Source organism: Sinohyriopsis cumingii, unplaced genomic scaffold (assembly GCF_028554795.1).
Source record: "Sinohyriopsis cumingii isolate HCF-2022 unplaced genomic scaffold, ASM2855479v2 utg000349l, whole genome shotgun sequence".
NCBI classification, from domain to species: domain Eukaryota; kingdom Metazoa; phylum Mollusca; class Bivalvia; order Unionida; family Unionidae; genus Sinohyriopsis; species Sinohyriopsis cumingii.
The window spans coordinates 4,543,279-4,564,870 of NW_028315889.1; the positions used below are offsets into that span (position 1 = coordinate 4,543,279).

The following is a 21,592-nucleotide window of genomic DNA, read 5'->3' on the forward strand; positions in this document are numbered from 1 at the left end:
TGTTCACATCCACACAGACTGTGATTTTTGGGTGGTTGTACTTGCAGAGGTATTCTCAATGTAAGCCAAGTGAGGAACCTCATATCTGTGCAGTTTGTTTGAGGTTGGTCCAGAGGGCAAAGTTTTGGCCTCCATTCAGACAACATAATCATTTATAATGAGAGCATAAACAAGTGACCTAGGACTATGTGGCCCACAACCGCATTGAGCAAACCTAGCAGGCAAAGGAAATCTCAGGTGGAGAATTTGTCCCTTATAAGCAAGGAAACCATCATTGTATTAATTTTCAATGCTTGTTCCTAAAGGAGACATAGTCTGTTTACCTGAATGCTGAACTCCATATCTAGATGGACAAAATGTTGATATGTCCAAAATGTCAGTAACTCTTCATAACTGCTGAAGAAATTTGAAAACAAATTCTTCCTTTTGAGGGAGGGTGTTCCCAGATGACATTCAAGGTTTAAGTAATCTCCCTTGCAAAATTAGGCAGTCTAAGTTTCTGAGGGAAGTGAGAATTTAGCTCCAGGGAATAACAAGTATTTCTTGTTAGATTGTCTGAGGGACGAGTGTCTGAAAGTTGAGGACACAAAGAGAGAGAGAGAGATTCAGCTGCATAGTAAGGGTGAGACTCATTAAAAGATTTCAAATCCAAATGTACAAAGTATGGCTTTGTCGTCCCCAAAGCTATGATATCTAGGTCGACTGCTGGGATATCCATATGGAAAACTCATAGAACTGTTGACTAAATTTGAGGGAGGGGTCTTTGTGATAAAAAAAATATCAGTTGATGTTTTGGTTTTGCAATTGATGATCTAAGCAGTCCGAAATGTCAGTAACTCTTCATAACTGCTGAAGAAATTTGAAAGCAGATTCTTCCTTTTGAGTCAGTACATTAACTGTTGCCAGAACATTTGTCCAGGCCGTTGATGAAGAGGGAAATGGACAAAATTCTGATGGCAGTAGAGGGAAAACTTCTTCAACTGAAGCCTGGAAGGCTGAGTCTTCACACATGAAGTATAATAATAATAAGGTTACTCTGGAGCATGTTTTGACATCTTTGACACTGACATCTTCTGTGCTATCTGTGAAGTAGCTGGAGAAGAGTATAGGATGGTGGCTCACTACACTCACTGAACATCAAGAGTTAGATACAGTGACTAAATAAAGGTTCCTTTTGAGTGGCAAAGGCCGGAGAACATTTTGAAAAGTGATATCTATTGGGTACTAAGGCACTAAGCTGGATATTGTTTGCAGTGAAATGCACTATACAGTCCATGAGAGTACCTGTATAACTGGGTTTGTCAAACTGGACAAAGATTGCGCTTCTGGTGGCTTATACTGTGTGGACAATTGTGGTTGTGATCCACTATGTATATCTGTGTATATATATATATATATATATATATATATATATATATATATATATATATATATATATATATATATATATATATATATATATATATATATATATATATATATATATATATATATATATATATATATATATATATATATATATGATGATGAAGGAAGAGGCAGAGATGTCTCTTAGCACAATGGTTTATGACACTTCATGGCTGATGCACCATGTGTAGTGTTATATCCTTTAGAAGGTAAATCATGTGCACAAGTCACATCTGCACAGATACTTATGGTGTCTTTATCCCTCAATGTGTGCTACTGTGTCTTCCCCATGGGTGCCCCAAGAATAGTATCCTATTGACCTACACTGAGCAGAATTGACACATGTTATTAGATAATGTACTTGAAGACACTGGATTGAGTGGAAACCGTGCAGTTGTATCAAACTTTATTGAGTGGAAACCATGCAGTTGTGTCATACTTTACTGAGTGGAAACCATGCAGTTTCCACTGCACTGAGTGGAAACCATGCAGTTGTATCACACTGGATTGAGGGAAAACTATGTAGTTCTTCCTCACTGGACTGAGTGGAAACCATGCAGTTGTATCATACTGAATGAGGGGAAACCATGCAGGTTTCTTTTGTGCAAGTTTTGCATCTTTGGATACAGGTGGTGAGACTGACCTGTGAAGTAGCTAGAAAAGAATATATAGGATGGAGGCTCAATCTATTTGCAGAACATCCTGCATTAGGTACAACATTGTGAAGTGACATCTCTTGGATACTAAGGCACTTAGCTGGGCATTGTTTTGCATTTAGTACCTAGCATTTATATATATATATATATATGTATACTAAATGGTGATTGGACTTTTTACCTCTGTGAAACATCACATGCATTGATATCAGTTTTTAAAAATAGCCATTCGGACAAAGTGATCTGGCATAATGGCATTCAGTGATCTTTTTCCATGTCATTGTACTTACTGAAAACCATCTACCAGGTGTGAATATAGATGTGCATTCCAATATTTAGTTACAGTGGTGCTAAAGCCAGCAGACTGTATAAATCATATACCTAATCAAATATGATGAATCTTTCTAGAACAGTATTATACACAAATTGCTTGCATTTTATCACCCATACATATACCCCGAGTATTTTAAGATGAAAATTACAAGGGAACTGCCCCCCACCCCATTAAATAATGTTGATGAAGTATTCTCATACATGATTCATGTTTTAACATATAAATAGAGAGGGATGTATGTCGGAAAGTGACTATTTCTTATATTTTTCCTTAGCACATAAAATTATACTCTGTCTAATTGATGTGATGTTATGCATGTAGAATCTAAAAATGTTGCATATATATTCCATATATTTAAACAAAACATATCAAAGTTTGTTTTTGTTTATTTTTGTTTGTTGTTTTGGGGTATCTCTTTTGTATTATGCATTAGTGATTTTATTACCCTTTTCTGATTCTGATGTGTTAATCGGTAACAAAGTTAAGAAAAGAGGAGAGAAATTTGTATGTTTATTTTAATGTCAGGTTTACAAACAAACTTGTAATGACAGTTTAAAACATATAAGAATACACTATGTTCATTAGAGTTATGATGTTGAAAACAGCAGCACTGGTTGATTATATTTATGCTATGTGGATAATATATTTCCTTAATTAAAAGATATATACAATTACATTTTGTCAGGAAGTATGACTGTATGCATGTATTGATGGAAACAGCAATACAAAAACTGCTGTCCCTAATGATGACAGTCACCCTTAAAATAATACACATTTTACGCACAAAAACTAATTGAATGAATATTATTGGCTTCAACACATTTATTTGTGACACAACCACATACACACATACACATATATTCTTTTAACATGTAAATAAGAGTTTTACTCAACATAGATTTGAAAACAATACAAACATATAAAGTGCACAAAATTATTACTGCATGCACTCATATTATAGTTGATTATATCAAAACATTACATAGTTAGGGAAGTGCAAATAAAAACAATTTTATTTTCACATATATGTTGTGAATTACTACCTGTTACTAAGCGTGTCTCGATGCTTTGTCCGAAAACAATATGGCAGCAGCCAGGCAAAGTGACATCATGGTCTGTTTTCAGCACAAGGTAGATTTCAGTATAAGCGCCATTGAGAGGAAACTATGCAGTTATCCCAGCCCAGACTGGATTGAGAGGAAACCAAGCAGTTATCTAACACTGGATTGTGGGGAAACCATACAGTTATCCAACACTAGATTGTGGCAAAACCATATATTATCAAACAATGGATTTGGGGGAAACCATGCAGTTATCAAACAATGGCTTGTGGGGACACTATGAAGTTGTCATATAATGGGTTGTGGGGAAACCATGCAGTTATCAAACAATGGCTTGTGGGGACACTATGAAGTTGTCATATAATGGGTTGTGGGGAAACCATGCAGTTATCAAAATGGCTTGTGGGGACACTATGAAGTTGTCATATAATGGGTTGTCGGGAAACCATGCAGTTATCAAACAATGGCTTGTGGGGACACTATGAAGGTGTCATATAATGGGTTGTCGGGAAACCATGCAATTATCCATCACAAGATTGTGACTTTTACATTATTTTCTTTGATGTACTACATATGTTATAAATTTATAGGCAATATCACAGCAAAGAATATTTGGTCATAAAAAAAGATACCTTTGTGGCAAGTAACCTGGGTAGGAACACCTCTGGAACCATCTTGACACCTCCATCCTTAGCCTGAATTTCATCATGTTTTACCTAAAGGAAACAAAACTGACATGTTAAACACTTTGAATGCATTACTTGTGTACCAAGTCTCTTATCAATGACAGTGATGTAGGTTTTTTGCATGATGTTGTTACCTGTGTTGATTTGTTTCAGAACAATACATGCTTCTTCAGTCAAATCCATCTAACTGCTGCCAAACTAGTGTTTGTATCCAGACTGGGATGAAATTGTACCCAGTGATGGAGATTGTTATCATGAAAAAACTCACTGAAATTAATGCATGTTTATGGTTACCATTTCAACAAATAGGAAAATATTGTTGAAAAAAACAATCAAATATAATTTATTCAAAATGTGTATTTGTATGTTTGTGTGTGTTTGTGATTTGAATTTTAATGTAGCTTTAACAATTTTTCAGTCATATAGATACATGTATGCAGTGTGGCAGTTTATAGTGATGTCAATCCCTGGGGCATCATTCCACAGACATGTAGCACCATGTCCCACCCAGTCGCATTATCCTGACACCAAGCCAACCAGTCCAACACTAACCTCTTAATGCTAAGTGCCAACCGAGGCAGTTGTTAGTACCATTTTTATAAGTCTTTGGTATGACTCAGCTAAGGTTCAAACCTGTGACCTCCCACATCAGAGGCAGATGCTTTAGCCACTTAGGCCACCAGAGCAGTTGTATCCATATAGATACATTTTTGTATACATTTCTCTCAAATGATAAAAGTTTTGCTTTTTAAGATGATCATACATTTTAGTGTTATGATATTAATTTCTGTACTAATTCTGTATTGTTCAATAAACCACAAATTATCATTTTCAGTTAGTCACAAATTGTCATGTTTAATTAACCACAAATTGTAAATTTTAATTAATCACAAATTGTCTTCATTTGAAATATTGCTGATTATTTATTGTTAAATGTTAAATAACCAATATTATTCATACAGAAAATGATACATAAATTTGTTTGTCACAATGACCAATGTAGTCTGACAAAGTCATGATGAACAAATGTAGTCTGACAAAATCATGATGACTAAACCCATGAGAAGCTACTGGTAAGCTTTCTCACATACCCACATTGGCCGAATCCTAGACTCAAACCCACACAGACAGAGGTGAGATGGCAGTGGTCTGTAACGGAGAACGCTTTAGACCACTGGGCCAGTCAGGGGCCCCTGTTTTCATATTAATATGTGACTTCAATGACTATGCAAGTATGGGATAAAGTGTTTCTGATTAATTTAAAAAATGTATAATTAATGCAGCCTTTGATCTATGATCCCAAAATGTTTTATAATAACACTCCTGAGAACTCAAGGCATTCTAACAATATATTGTTTTCTAATGTAATGCTACCTTAAGCACAATCATCAAAGGCCTACTAGATCTACATATTTAGTCTTGCAATCTTTTACTAATTCTACATCACAGCAAGTTAGTGACATTATCAGGTACTGCAGTATTATCACAGGTACCCATATGGGGAAGAAAAAAAAACTGTTCTCTCATAAGTGAAATAACCTTGACTTAAAGGGGACTTGGAAGTCACCTGACTTAAAAGGGATTTGGAAGTCACTTGTTAGTTATGGAGGATCTCAATGATTTAATATTAAATTTATGAATCAAGTTGAATGATGAGAAGCCTTGGTGAGCAAAAGCTGGACATTATTCAATGAGTTTCATAAATTTAATATTAAATCATTACCCATTTAAGATTATTTTTATCACAGTTTTTATTTCAGTGGACATTATTTAGACAGAAAGAAGAATTAATAATTTTGTTCATTTTGACAGAAGCTGAATTTTTCATTTGTTGTGTGTAAACAATAGCACCAAACAATAGCCCCAAACAAAGTTGAGCTTAGTAAAAGATTTTACATTTTTTACAAACTATAAATCAAAGAACAAACATCCATCCTAACAAACAGAACATTTTACAAAGACAAAATCATTTTTCAGCACAGAATGTCCCATGCATGTGATGTCACATTGTTCAATATAGAGATAGTATTGGTTAGAGTAGGCCTACAATACACAATTCATGTTTACCCTAAAATGTCACTTTCACAACTAAACATTACACTGTTGAGATATTTATGTGAAAGGCAGAATACTGGATGCAGAAATTCCAATATTTACTGTAATGAATTTGTGACCAGATATTTTCAGTATTTTGTTTGGAACAGAAGACTGTACAGAAGACATAAATTTCTTTTTGAGTCGGATTTGCATCACATATTTACTGCATAAACATGCGGTGGTTTGGATAAGTTCTGTTGATTTGGGAGACCAGTTTATGTCCATATTCTTCTGTGAACAGAGGTGAGTTTATTTACTTCTGTAAGTTAACATTTGAAGCTCACTTGGGTGGATTATATGTCATGGATATGCCACCCCTTCTCCATCCTCCCCCCATAAACCCGTTATCAACTAAGCAATACCCTTAGTTTTAGTTCTTCATGTTGTTCTTGTCTTGGGGTTTTATGCCAGCTTTCATATAATGATATTGCTATACATTTACCCCCTGTGGAGGTAAATTAGCCATATTCAGACATACTAAAGACCACTTTTCCCTAATTCCTTTTTGTGAGTTGAGTCAAAAAATAGCCACCCAAAAGTAAATTGAAAACAAAATTCCAAAAGGTGGGGTTAAAAAGGCTTTCCTATGATATCAGCCAATCAGAAAAGAGAATATTGCACAATAATTTCATGGACTTATTTGGACCAATCAGAATCACATAAAGTGATATGAAACACATGATATCAAAATTATGAAACTGCAATTAATATAGGAAAACTACCGACTAAGTGATAAGCATTACATATATAATTAAGTGAAATATCAGTCTGTATAAGCACAGCATAAGTGAAAAAAATAATGATTCATGCATCATCTACATTTCAATTATAAGTGAAATATAAGTAGAGACGAACTACGCTAACATTGCAACATTCCATTGCAGACACTAAAAGGACATTTTCCATTCTGAGGAACATCAGACTGACAGCAGAGGAAACCTGGATCCAGTAACAGTACATCATCTCCATAGTGTTAAGATTAACACTGATGAGGACTGCCACTAATATAATCCAGGCAATAATCTCTTAGAAATACTAAAAATGCTTGTGATACATAGAAGGAGAGTGTGAATGGCTGAATAATTTACTATGAAAAGACCAATTTTATAAGATGTGCATATTTTAATACATTTTATTTACAAAATGTAAAATTCATTTAATAGTTTTAATTTTTGTCCTTTCGCAAGCTAAAAATCATGTAAATTAAAATCCTCCATCTTTTGGGGTCAAAATTCCTGTCCAAATTTTAAAAATCTGATTTGTTCTGACCTGAATGCATAGCCATCAGTGTCTATTCTTATCAGTATATAGTGTATACTGCTTCTCAGTTAGTTATGGTACTGGTGTTTGCCAGTGTCCATGCAAAGTCAAGTGAGCTCTTTTATCTTCAGCAACCACCCAAGGCTGAATTACACAAAAGTTTCAGCAGTGATTGTGGGTTGGCAGCACTTTGGCTGGGAGCTCTTGGGTCCAGTACAAGTGGAATTGGTTGTCATGTATTCTTCAAAGAGCAGCAGTAGTACAGTAGATATAATAAGAGGCATGTGCATAAACTTTGGTGACTGGCCATGAGGAAAAAATGCCAAAAGCCAAGAGTTGTGATGTTGTCAATTATGGTCAATATTTAATACCTGCGAATATTATTTTGCAGACACCAGACCTTATGTTGTAGGTTTTAATGCCATTTTTCAGCATATGATAGGCTATACATGGCGGCTAGTATTATTGATGGAGGAAGAACCTGGGAAAACCCTGGAAAGAACCACTGACCCATGAGAAGCTACTGGCAAGCTTTCTCACATACCCATGAAGACAGAGGTGAGATGGCTTTGATCCGTAACGGTGAGCACTTTAGACCACTCAGCCACTTGGGGCCTCCTAAAATGGAGGAACAGATGTCCTCAACATTTGAGCAGGGCCTGTTGTTGTCTATGAGCAAAGAGATTTACCCATAGCAAAGTCTATATTTATATAAAAGTGTATGTCTATCACTATAGGTAGAACATGAGGTAGCCTTGGAATTCCCACAAAGAACAAAGTTCTAAGGGGATAAAAAGGCTACAATACAGTTCTTTTAGAATGACCAGACAATTATAACACTGATAATATTAACACAGTAAAAAAAGACTGCTAATTTGCAGATATTTTAGTTGTCCGTATGCATAATTTCTTTGGTCTCTCGGCAAATGTCTGCACAAAATGGTGTCTGTGAAAAAGAATGACACATAGGTGTATCTACCTTCTGTGCATGACCATGCAAAAGAGTGGTGTGCAAAAGGTCAAAAGGTCATACTGACTTTTCTCCACTCTGTGGGAGGATGTATTCATATCACATGGATGGTGTTTTTTTGGCTTGAAAATAGATAAGCTAATCAATAGTGACAGGATAAGCAACTGCTGCTGTTAAAAAAGTAATTCTTTATACCCAGCATCTTCAGTTTCTATGACAAAGAAAACTCATGAGAATGATGTTGATCAGGAAATTATTCCTTGAGCAGACACATTTATTGGTCAATTTTTTTGAAGAAATCACTTTTTGTCCTTATTTGGATCAATCAAAAGGTATTAATCACAGTGATCCTCACTTGTCATTGAACAGGAAAAGAATCCCGAGATAACCTGTTTGTTTCAGAGGGTCATTAGTGAAACTGAAGCCACAGAAGTACCTGTTTGTTATTTTGTTCAAAATGGGGTCCTTGTGACAAAATGGAGACCACCTGAGATACCTGCTGGTGATGAGTGGTTTGAGAACTATCAAATTATAGCTCCAAAATCATATTGACAGGAAATTTTTAATCTGGCCCATGAAACATCTTTGGCTGGTCATTTAGAGATTAATAAGATTTATCACAAGATCTTGAATCACTTTTGTTGTCCAAAAATTGAAAGTGAAGTTTGTAAATACTGCAGATCTTACCACACTTTTCAAATGGAAGATACATAAGGCTCATCGGCAACCTATTCCTGCATTTGATGAACCATTTAGCAGAATAATAGTAGATTGTGTTGGTCCCTTACCTAAGACCAAGTCAGGCATCCAATACTCATTGACCATAATCTGTGCATCTACAAGATCTCAAGAGGCAATTCCTTGCAAAATATTAAAACTAAAATAATAGTGAAATCTTTGATAAAGTCTTTTGCACAATTAGGCTTTCCCAAATCTCTCCAATCGGATCAGGGGTCATATTTTATGTCCGGAATTTTCCAGCAAGTTATGCATGAATTAGGCATTCAGCAATTCAAGTCAAAAGTGAAATTATGACAGAACTACAATGGAGAGAACTATTTTAGCCTGGCGATAGGGTTCTATCTCTCTTGCTCAGATTAGGTATTATGGTCTTTACAATGATTGAGTTAAATTACAATATTAGTACTCCTATTAAAAATGAGTACTGGTACATTGATAGAGATAGCCAGATTAATAAAGCAATCAATTTATTTGTACCTGTCCCACATGGTGAGGATTGAAGTGATGGAATGCAATTGGACTGTCATGACTTTGGAGTAACTAGTCTTCGTAATTCAGAATAATCTATACCAGAAAAACTTTCACATCTGCAGCAACAAGAACAAAATAAAGTAAAACAGCTGTTACTCAAATGTGAGCATGTTTCCAAATGTTCCTACATGAACAAATAAAACCTACCATGATGCTGAAATCATAGATTCCACATCTGTGAAACAACATCCATATAAACCTGTCAAATGGGACTGTTTTAAAAAAGAAATTCAGTAATTGCTGGAGAATGATTTTATAGAACCAAATAAAACTGACTGGAGTTCACCATGTATACTTGTTCTGAAACCAAAAAATACTTTCTTCATGTGCACTGACTATAGAAAGGTGAAAAATGTGACTGAAACAGATTCATTTCCATTGCCAAGAATCGATGACTGCATTGATACAATCGGAAATGCAAAGAATGTCACTTAATTTGACTTTCTAAAAGGATTCTGGCAAATTCCACTGATGGAAAGGGCAAAGGAAATTTTGGCATTCATGACTCCAGTTGGACTTTATCAATATAAAGTGATATCATTTAGGATAAAAGGTTTACCTTGTACTTTTCAGTGTTCGATGAACATGATTACATCTGGTCTAGATAAAAGTGATTCTTACATTGATGATGTCATCATTTACAATGACACCTGGAAGGATCACTTAGAGACAATTCAGAAATTCTTTGACAGACTCACCGATGCAAATTTGACAATCAGTTTATCCAAAAGTGAGTTTTGCTGTGCTTTTGTTATATTTCTTGTACATATCATGGGACATAGACATGTTAAACCTATAGATACTAAAGTCAAGGCTAAAAAGCAGCTAATGTGATTTTTTCCATAATTGCTGAACCCCTGACAAATTTGTTGAGTGAGAAAACCAAGTTTCATTGGTCTGAAAAATCTCAGGAGGATTTTGATAAGTTAAAGGCCATACTTAAGAGTGCACCAGTTCTTTCAGCTCCAAATTTCAGTCAATCTTTTAAAACGTCTGTTGATACAAGTGATTTTGGGGTTAGTGCAGTATTAATTTAAGAAGACAAAAATGTTGATCATCCAGTGTGTTTTCTATAAACCTAAATAACCACCAGAGAAATTATTCCACAATTGAGATGGAATGTTTGGCTTTGATATTGACATTGCAACACATTGAAATCTATATTAGCTCAGCTCTTTCTCTGATTATTGTGTTTAGTGATCACAAGCCCCTTACTTTCACTAGCAAGATGAAAAGCAAAAAATCAGAGTATTAAGGTTGAGTTAGATGTTGCATGAATACAATATTAAAGGAGTAAACATTTGAAAAGAAGATACAGTTTCATGTGTATAGAAATATTGTATTGTTTCATGTACACTTTGTATTATTCATAAGATTTCATCTTATGTTATTTTGATCACACATATATTTGACTAATAGTAAAAAGAAAGCTTTGTTGCATAAATTATTCTTTTTCTTTATGAGGGGAAGTGTAATGTATATTTAATTTGCATTGTTTGTTAGTTTTTGTTTAAATTTATTTTATTTCATTATATGCTATTGTAATGTAACATTGTATGTTGGACTTAACCTTGTCAAAATCAAGTTTATTTTCTACTTGACCTGAATTATTATTTTAAAATTCTGTAAACAACTAATACATAGCTAAATTATTCTCTATTTGTATTGGTTCAATATTATTATCATTAGTAATAGCAGTAAACATGCTTATCTGTGTCTGGGTCTAGGCTATTGGGATTCCCCTTGCATACCTGACATAGTCCAGGTAATATATTATAATTTTAGTAAATGATTTACTAATTATAACTAACATTTTATTTTGTAAACATTAAGAAGTTTCTATCTTCCATTAGGAAATAGCTTTGTTTGGAAAATGCTAATTGTGACCTGAGGTCAAGTAGAGAACTTATCTTGTCAGTGGAAAAAGTTTTCATTTGTGCTTTAAGATCTAGCAGAATTAATTGTGTATTATTGCTGTGTCCATAAGTTCATTTGAGCTGGAATTTATTTCTTCAAATTATTTAATTCAGTGATTTTTAATCTCTGACATACAGAGTGCTCATAATAATACTATTCTTGGACAGAGATTTTCACTGGAATTTATAGTGAATTCAAACTTGGAATTAAATTACTTTTTCAACAAATGACTGTTGGTACACCAACATGATATAGGACAAAACAGGCACATCAACACCTTGGGCACTGGACTTAATTTGGATTGCCACTAAAGTTTATTCATAACTTTTATTATTAGGGCTTGTGTCTGTAATTCTAGGATTATTTTGGGATTTAATTTGCAAAACCATAATTTCTTTTTTATTTTCACTTTGTATTCTAGGGAAATAAATTATTTGTTGAATTTCTTTTCACTCGTTTCTGTCTCTTATTTTAAGAGCATAGACTCATAACAATTTATATAGATTAAAATGACCCATCTTTCCAAGAGAAGTGAGACTGCCACTAGTAAACAGCTTCCATGTTATTTACAACAATGTCCAGTGGTTACAACAGATGTTCCTGGAGAAAAAAAAGCCTGTTGAAGTGTTTTTCTTACTGATGTACTGTTACAATGATGCAAAGCAATTATCTACTGGCCACTACTTGCAATATCTCTTTGTAATTATTTTAGCACATCCCAAATAATTAGCTGAGATTTAACAACTGTAAATGTTACTGAAGAACATGCTGATATAAATTTATATGGTACCCACATAGAGACAGTTGTTATATTTGAACCCCCCACCCCCACCCCACCCCTCAAACACACACCATAAATGTATGCTCTTGTAGTACAGTACCAGCATTAAGAAATTGAAGGCCCTCAAAAAATGATTGACTCATCAGGATCTTTTCAACTCTAAATGTTCTACATAGGTTTTTAAGAAGACTGATTACTATTTGTTTAGAATATAAAATTAAAGAAACAAAGAAACTGAATTGAACAAGGGAAATTAAAAATATCATAAGCCTGGTCATACAAACTGCCAACATGAAAACTTGCACAGATATAAGGGTTACATAACTTTATAACTACCCAATTGCTAAATACAAAAATTCCCAAACTGGAAATTTATGAACATGTATGAAGGATATAAACAAATCTTTCTTTTCTTAAAAAAAAGAAATTATATAAGATACAGAAAAAAGTGATTCTCACCAGATGCCAATATTTAGACCCTGGATCGCATTCGGCTCTCAGAATGCATGCTGATGAGGTCACAGATAAGATAGATGTATCAAGAGAACCTGTAAAAATCAAACAACACAGATAATGTAGTATATATACATATATGTGTGTGTGTGTGTGTGTGTGTGTGTGTGTGAGTGTGTGTGCGCATGCGCAGCCAAAAGAATCTGGTCAGTTGTCAAAAATCTTATTTTTTATAGCATACATATATATATATATATATATATATATATATATATATATATATATATATATATATATATATATATATATAATACATAAAATAAAACAAGCAAAACACAAGATGGCTTGTAACTGATGTCATGCAACAAGTGCAAATCAAAGAAAAAGATTTTATATGCTGATTTCATGAATTCCATATTGATAAAAATACTGCATGTGTACTAACACAGTCTCCTGGATGTATTATATTTCAACACTGTTCAATAATAATCCAACCCACTAATTATAATTCATTTGGCTTAAATTTATGCAGTGTTTTTTAGCAAAATACTTTAAAATTACCGTATTCCTTGTTCTGTACAAATTGAAATAACATGTCTTAGTTACCAACTTCGTTTGCAGCATAACAAACTGTCTCAATGTGCAATCAAAGAATTTTTATGGTAGGCTTTTGTGGCTCATAATATCAGTCAGAAAAAAAGAAGGAAAGAAGAACTTATAGAAAATAGATTTGTGTTTGTAAACACAATGGCGACCAAAAATTATGTTAAAACATTTAGATAAAATTTGAATTTTGTTATAATGGTATGAAAAGGCAATCAAGCCATCAAGATATCCACATAAACATACATGCCAATTTAATTTGCCTACATCAGGTTGTTTTTGCTTTATGGTGTTAACAAATTTTTCATCACTGAAGTTAAAAAAATTGTGTAAAACATTTTTTAAAACTGCCCAAATAGTCTAAAAATCTAAACAAGTCATCTCCATACAAATAAAATATGAACTATATAATTATATCTGCCAAGCAGTTGCAGTGCAATTTTACTAACAGGCTTGTTGGGATGGACAGATGGATGAACACAGGGATGGATAGATGGATGAACACATGGATGGACAGATGGATGAACACAGGGATGGACAGATGGATGAACACAGGGATGGATAGATGGATGAGCACAGGGATGGATAGATGGATGAACACATGGATGGACAGATGGATGAACACAGGGATGGACAGATGGATGAACACAGGGATGGATAGATGGATGAACACAGGGATGAACACAGGGATGGACAGATGGATGAATACAGGGATGGACAGGACCAAATCAAGATGCTCCAGCATAAAGAAAAGAAAAAAAAATGAAAGGAAGAATGTTGTTGTGGTTTTGGGTTTAACACCATTTCTCAGTGCAAGATAGGCTATACATGGCAGCCAGTATAACTGGTGGAGGAAGGACCCAGGAAAAGCCCAGGAAGAACTACCAACCCATGGGAAGTTACTGGCAGCTTTCTCACATACTCACAGTGGCCAAGGTTGAGACTCAAACCCATGCGGACATGAGTGAGATGGCAGTGATCAGTGAAGGTGAATGCTTAAGACAACTCACCCAGTGCCTCAAAAGGAAGAGACTCTAATAAGAAAACCACATTATTATTCTCACCATCATGGAACAATCCATAGATCTCTTATTATTCTAAAAAATGAAAGTCAGACAACATTTGGAATCTACATCAGACAGTGTATTTATTGGACAGTGTATTTACCATGCCTAGGCCATGAATCTTTCTTATTTTAGGTAATCGAGCTGAATTTTTACAATATTGTTTTCATATTGTCTGTAAAATCTATAATTTAATTACCATTAGGTGATTTAATAGTTTGGTATCGACGAATCAATGCACAGTCTGCCCCATCATGCACACGATAATGCTGTAATGTATTGAGTTTCTTCCAGCAGTCAACCCTTTCTGAGGAATTGTCCTCATCCTGTAACAAAATTGGTATTGACCCTTTCTTCCACTCTGCAAGACAAAAAAAAATCATTTACACAACTCTGTATTTCCATCTTTAATTATATTTCAAATTTAGGCCATTCAGCCAATAATTATTACTAATGCATTCCAACAGGCACAAGATTCCAAGATTTTTTAAAGTATAAACAAATTAAACCATTTTCAATAACAATACAATGCCAAATAAATAATGAAACAAACTTTTATTTGAGATAACTGGTGTAACACACACACACACACACACACATCAAAACTTTGGATCTTTGCCAGCTTCACACAGATATATTGGAAACAAATTACCTTTTTGTGTGCCCATGTTGGATGTTTTATGACATATTTCATGATTTCATGTACTGAGAATTCATAGACATAGACTATGTAGCACTTAAAACAGGAAAGATATTAATTTCTAAGAATAACAAAACCCTAGAAAATGATCCAATGTTTCTTGAACCTTCACAATACCATGCAACAAGACTTCAAATGAGTCTAATACCATGTTGTACACAATATTCCAAAAGAAAATATATCCACTATGTTGTTTTCATATTTTATGCTGTGTTGTGGAAAAAAATATAAACTAACTTAACTTGCCAGTGGAATCTGTATATTGTTCCTAGGTGTTAAATAAGAGATTCTTCCAGCCCCGATGCAAAAACTGCCTAGGTTAAAATCTATTTTATACTGCCACTAGCATGCCTGAAGGATGCAACAGACCTACAGCTAAATTTGTTTTTGTAAAATATGTATATCTCCACTGTTCCACCAAAACCCAAAAGTTCTGAATCCAATAGTTAAAAAAAAAACAATAAAAAATGTGAAAAATTGCTATTACCAGTATGGCATGAAAATCAAATGAATTGGCTAAGAGGTAAAAGGTTTAAGACAATGCATATACAAAAAACATTGAAAATTGACCATCATGGCCTGAAAATGGAAACAGGTCATCCACATACAAATCAAAAGAAGCCTATTAAATTCTTTATGCTTCATATATGGTTTTGGCTTTACTAGTGAAAGTGAGATATTTGCCAAAAAGTTTTAAAAAATGTGTAAACAAAAATGGAAAATAATTTTTTAAATGACCAAAAAATTAAATCATGTCATGTACATATGGATACAAACATGATAATAACATTTTTCATATATGTTGAATGTTTTTGGCGTAATCAAGTCAACAAGCTTTCTGTGACAGAGAGACACAACCGAATCATGATGCCCCCCCCCACTCAATATTGCCAGCAGGGCAGTGGGGGCATACAAAAGTCCATACTATAGCAACTTACCTAAATCTAAATCAAATACCCAGGGCCTCTGTGAATATGGAATGTTTTTATACAGGGTATCCAATATTTTCTCTTTGGCTTGGGTAATTGTATCACAGTTAAGCACTTTGCATGGAGTTGTTTCTCCTTCATTAAATACATTTAAGGTCTGAAATAGTAGAAAGAAATAATTAGACATCAAATTATTACATGTATGCAATAAAGAAACAAGACTATCTGGCCTCAAACTGATGGTGAGGTCAAAGGTTAGTGGATGAGACTTCTAAATTATCTAAAATTCATTTGGTCTGCCTTGACAGACCATAAAGGCGCCCTGAGTGGGTGTGTGGTCTAAAGCGCTCACCATTACGAATCACTGCAATCTCACTTCTGTCTGCATGGGTTCAAGTCTCAGGCTCAGCCAATGTGGGTACATGAGAAAGCTTGCCAGTATCTTCTCATGGGTCTGTGGCTCTTCCCATGGTTTTCCTGGGTTCTTCCTCCACGATTTATACTGGCTGCCATGGATAGCCTATCTTGTGCTGAAAAATGGCATTAAACCCTATAACAACAACAATAACAACAACAACAACAACAACAACAACAGGCCATAAATATAGATTAGCATGAATATCTAAAAAACTTGTGACAACATTTTGAGTTGAAGCAAAATGTTGGACTGTGTGGAAAATGTATTTTGCTGGATTTTAATTTTTCTGCTTAATTTGTTCTTTGTTATCTTTTTCAAGTGCATTTATCATAACTGGTTGACCACACAAAAAGAACTGCAAAAAACAAGTGCTACCCACCTCTGATAATAGTAACTATATGTCTACTATATGCAAATTAATGCAGTAGCTTGGGTCATCATTTACAGTGTCATGGACACCATGACAGGTTAAACCTCTTGCAGCCAATCACATCGTGTACCTATGCTTTTTGAATGTACTCAGTGGCACTTGTGTGGTAATTCCTCCATGCTTGTAAACTATTACAGTATGAGGCACAAACCTTCACTGTAGTGAATTCTTGAAAACTTACACATGAATATGTCCAAAAATAATTTAAATTTAATTGTGAAATTCAAAATCTGAAGAAGCATCACAGTTTTTCCCGGCAAGGGGCAGGAACCAGACCATTCATGTACCTTCAACAGGAAGTTTTCATATATGTAAGATGAATTCTATAATCAAAAACTTTCTATTCAAATATGTGATGCTCTTGCAGAACCTGTCATTTCTTTGTATGATTTCACTTTTGCATAATTTTTGGAAGTGATATTATGACAATTTTGACTGATGTTCATTCTTTCTCATACAAGTGCTTGTATAATATGTAATTACAGAAATTAGCTGAATGTTAGTTAGTGATATTAACAATTTTCCTTTTAAATAAGCACAAATGTAAGTGTGTTATTTATCATAATGTCCACCCTCAACAATTTTAAATGTTCAGACATTACTCATCTTTAATAATACTGAGGTGTTTACTCATATACATAATCCTGTTACCAACAGGAGCACATTTGGATTAGTCCACAATATGCAGACTGGAAAAGAGGACTGATGCTAAGGCAACATGAGATATTGTTTTGCAGTAACAGCCAAGCCAAGTTGATTTGACAGGGATAAAAAAATATGTTCCCATCTCTTTGTGAGTCTCATGTATCTCATGTAACCAGTAAGCCCCATTGGAGACAGCAAATATGATGCAGCTGCATACAAAGTTTCATCAATGTAGGGTTGAAACAAAGTTTGGTTATTCTTATCTAATGATTGAATTGATACAAAGGATGTAACAATTTGCTACATGTATCAAATAAAACTCACCCTGACATGAAAATTAGGACATGGTGACCTAATTTGGGCATGGCTGAGTTAGTCTCCTTTAGAAACATCCACATATCAATTTTCACGTGAAATAGGATCCAAGAGTATGTAAGCAATGGAGAGCTGAAAATACAATGCTAACAGAAGCATATCACTATCTTGGCTTCCATAACTTAGAAGTTGATCATTTCACTAAGCTGGTTTATGTACTATTATAAGAACACATCCTAATGTCAACTATCTCACAAACTTTATATCTGATTTTACCTATTTTACAATGTCCTAATAAAAATTCTTTCTCACAACAAAGGCATAATTAATTTACAGTCTTACTCATACCTAAAGTCACCCCAACCCCATCTAGATAACAAATTAAATAGATCAAACATATGGGTTCAAGAATGGTAAGAAAACCAGTCAAACAGATGCAAGACTGATTTAATTTTATGCATTGATCTCACTCATTATTGATACAGTCCATGATCTGGATCATAAAAGTATATATTCTAAGCTTGACTATAATTGGGTAACAAATATGGCTTCCAGATTGGTAACATGCTCAACCAATCAGATACAAATATAATTAAAAATCATGGCTCTTGCTCATCATCAAACACATTCAAGATGTTGATGATATAATGTTTGTTCCAATGTGGATCAGAAATATAGATTCCTGAGTAGTAATAAGGTTGGCCAAACTGATGAAAGATCAGCTCATTAATGTTCAAGCATCTTGCTTACTAATAAATTAACTCTTTTGCAAGAAGTTTATGATAAAAGCTATTATTTCAAGTTTGATTGAAATTAGATCAAAACCATGGTTTCCAGAGGTATAACAAACTCAGCCAATCAAGATCACTTCATTATTATGTCTGGATCTGCTACATTATTGAATCTGTCTCAGATCTAAATGATATAAACATATATTTTAAGTCTGGATCAGAATTATGGTCTCCAGAGTGGTAACAAGCTCAGCCAATCATATGTAAGATTATCTCATTAATATGCTTGGATCTCACTGAAGGCTGAATGCATACATGAAATGGTATCAATATGGGTTTTATGGAATTTTCTTTACAGATATCGGTTAAAGCTTTCTGTACCCCATGACTTTACCCTGTAGTCACACATGAATGCATGATTTACGTATTGCATGAACCCAGTGGCGTCACTCGGGTTGGTGTCACCCAATGCGATAGCTCATGGTGTCACCCCCATGGTCCTCCTTCCGTAACAGACCATACAGATTCCTTAGTAATGTCATTTTGGTGTCACCCCCTCTGATGGTGTCATCCGGTGCAGTCCGCACCCCCCACATCCCCCTAGCGACGCCACTGCTGTGCCTGCTAGTCATGTATTTAACTATGATCGGTTATCCGCTTATGAAATCTGACTAGACCGAGCAGTGTGTGCTCTGTAAAATTTGCAATTTTTCATTTTGGTGTCACCCCTCTGAGATGGTGTCACCCGTTGTGGTCCGCACCCCCCTAGCAATGCCACTGCATGAACCTAATGATGAGCCTCCTCCACTGGGTGCCTATTAGCAAAGTTAATACGCTAGGTGCCAATCAGGCCAATTGATGTTTCTTAGAATGTATTCAGGCATTTACCTGACCCTAGGACATTAGGTCGATAGCAAGGCATAGCAAGGCACATGAAATAACAACTGCATCATCAATGGTTACTGTTAACCTTTTCCAAGAGCAAAAATGTAATGAATGTTGTTTTCTTCTTAGTAGGAAATGCTAGAATCCATAAAGACTTAAGCTTCCAGTATATGTCATCTTTGAAGAAGAAGGATCTATAAAATCAATGGATTGTGTCATGATGAAGCACAGAATATCAAAATAAAGAACATCATTTCTAGCTGCCAATCAAGCAGCCATTTCCTTTAAAATGTGAACATTACTGAACTCTATTTGTAGTATTTTTCATGTTTAGTTCAAACATAATTTATCTGATAAATTATGCAAAATGGATTGGGATACATGTTCTCACAACATTAGATAAGCCCTTCCCCAAATATAGCAGTACAATTTAATCAGACATCACAAGTGGCAGAAAAAAAATGAAATAAGATGTGCGCATAAATAATGGCATTGGTTGGTTTTAATCCCGTTGTGTGTGTGACTTCATTATTCAAGGCTGTTATAACCAATGGAAGTCATGCTACCTGTTCCTGAGACCACTCTGGTCTTGTCAACAATTCCTGTGAGTACTAATGACTGAACAACTGTTGTGCAAGAATATGATTCTATTGTTCCACAATAGCTTGGTCACGATGTACACGGACATGCCCAGCATGTACTTGCACATGGTGTTTGGCCAGCATCACATTCACAGATCCAAGAAATTCTTTACCAAGATCTGTTTGTAACAATCATAGCCATGTGAGTGGTATAAATGCACTCAAGTGCATCTGCGGCACAGGCAGAATCTTTTGATGTCAGCAGCTCCACTTGTTTGTATTTGCCAGCCACAATGACAGAGGTGAGCATGTATTTATAGGTGTGCAATCGGCCTTATCGATCATGGACACAGTCATGTGGAAGAAACAACAAATCAGCCTCATGAACCTTATTTGGTGTTTGGACACTGAACCAACCCTGTGAATTCTTCATTGGTACAAGCAAATGAATTTGCCACATTGCTTGTTTGACCAATGATTGCTAAAGCAATCTCATGAGTGACCATTCGCTGTGACAAAAATACTTATTTTCAGGAACAAATACTGATTTTTAACTATTTACAACATCTACAACCATCAGTAAAGAAGGACAATAACTGAATTATTTAATGTCAAAGATGCATGTGTTGCACCCTGGAACCTTCTGAATGGGCACCCTGACCAAACATGTTATTCTGGGAGTTCACTGGAAACAAAAATGCCATCAATGAAGATTGGAAGCATTTTGCAAATATATTTCAGGCATATCAGAACAAAGGTAGAAAATGAGGTGATGATTTAAGGATAGAACTTATGGAAAGGTGTGGCCTACTACCAACACAACCACAACAAGAAGACCATGATGATGAATATGAGACAGAGGACGACACCGACAAGAAAAAAGCTTGAACCATATTATATGCCTCAATTTTGTACACCAACAGAAAAAAACGAGTGGGAAAGAAAACAGTATCAAAGGTGGTACCAAATAGAAGGGCTTAGAAAAGATGCTCGACATTTTGGTCCACTGGTACTAAAATCCAAAAAGGCAAAAAGTCTAATTATACCTGCAAAAATAAAAGTTGCTAAATCTGCAAAAATAAGATCTATACAAGAACAACACAACGAAAGACTTGCTTCACTCACACCAGAAGAAAAATAGGTGATGTATTCATGTACTTACAGGATATGCAAAAGTTGAAAAAAGGCTACAAAGAATCTCAGGAAAACAAGAAAATAATTGAGACGGGCCTTGGTGTACTTGTACACCATGGACTGTGTGACCCTAATGACCTTGCAGATTGATTGGAAACATTTATGGGGTCAGTTCGTATGGGCAACAGTGCACCCGAAAGTTATTATTGAAGCCACATTGATTTGTCAGCATTTGATAACTAATCATCTCATGGACAGAGACA

General features: G+C 34.9%; 1 protein-coding gene across 1 annotated transcript in view; it reads right to left on the bottom strand.

Moving 5' to 3' along the window:
* LOC149774348 (plexin-B-like) overlaps positions 1–21,592 on the bottom strand; it is a 253,049-nt gene that overhangs the window by 15,046 nt on the left and 216,411 nt on the right. The window contains exons 28-31 of the mRNA XM_089945411.1: positions 16,200–16,347; positions 14,761–14,922; positions 12,901–12,989; positions 4,091–4,174 (exon numbers count right to left, since the gene is read on the bottom strand). Of these exons, the coding sequence (XP_089801537.1) occupies positions 4,091–4,174; positions 12,901–12,989; positions 14,761–14,922; positions 16,200–16,347 (483 nt within the window). The remainder of the gene's footprint in view (positions 1–4,090; positions 4,175–12,900; positions 12,990–14,760; positions 14,923–16,199; positions 16,348–21,592) is intronic.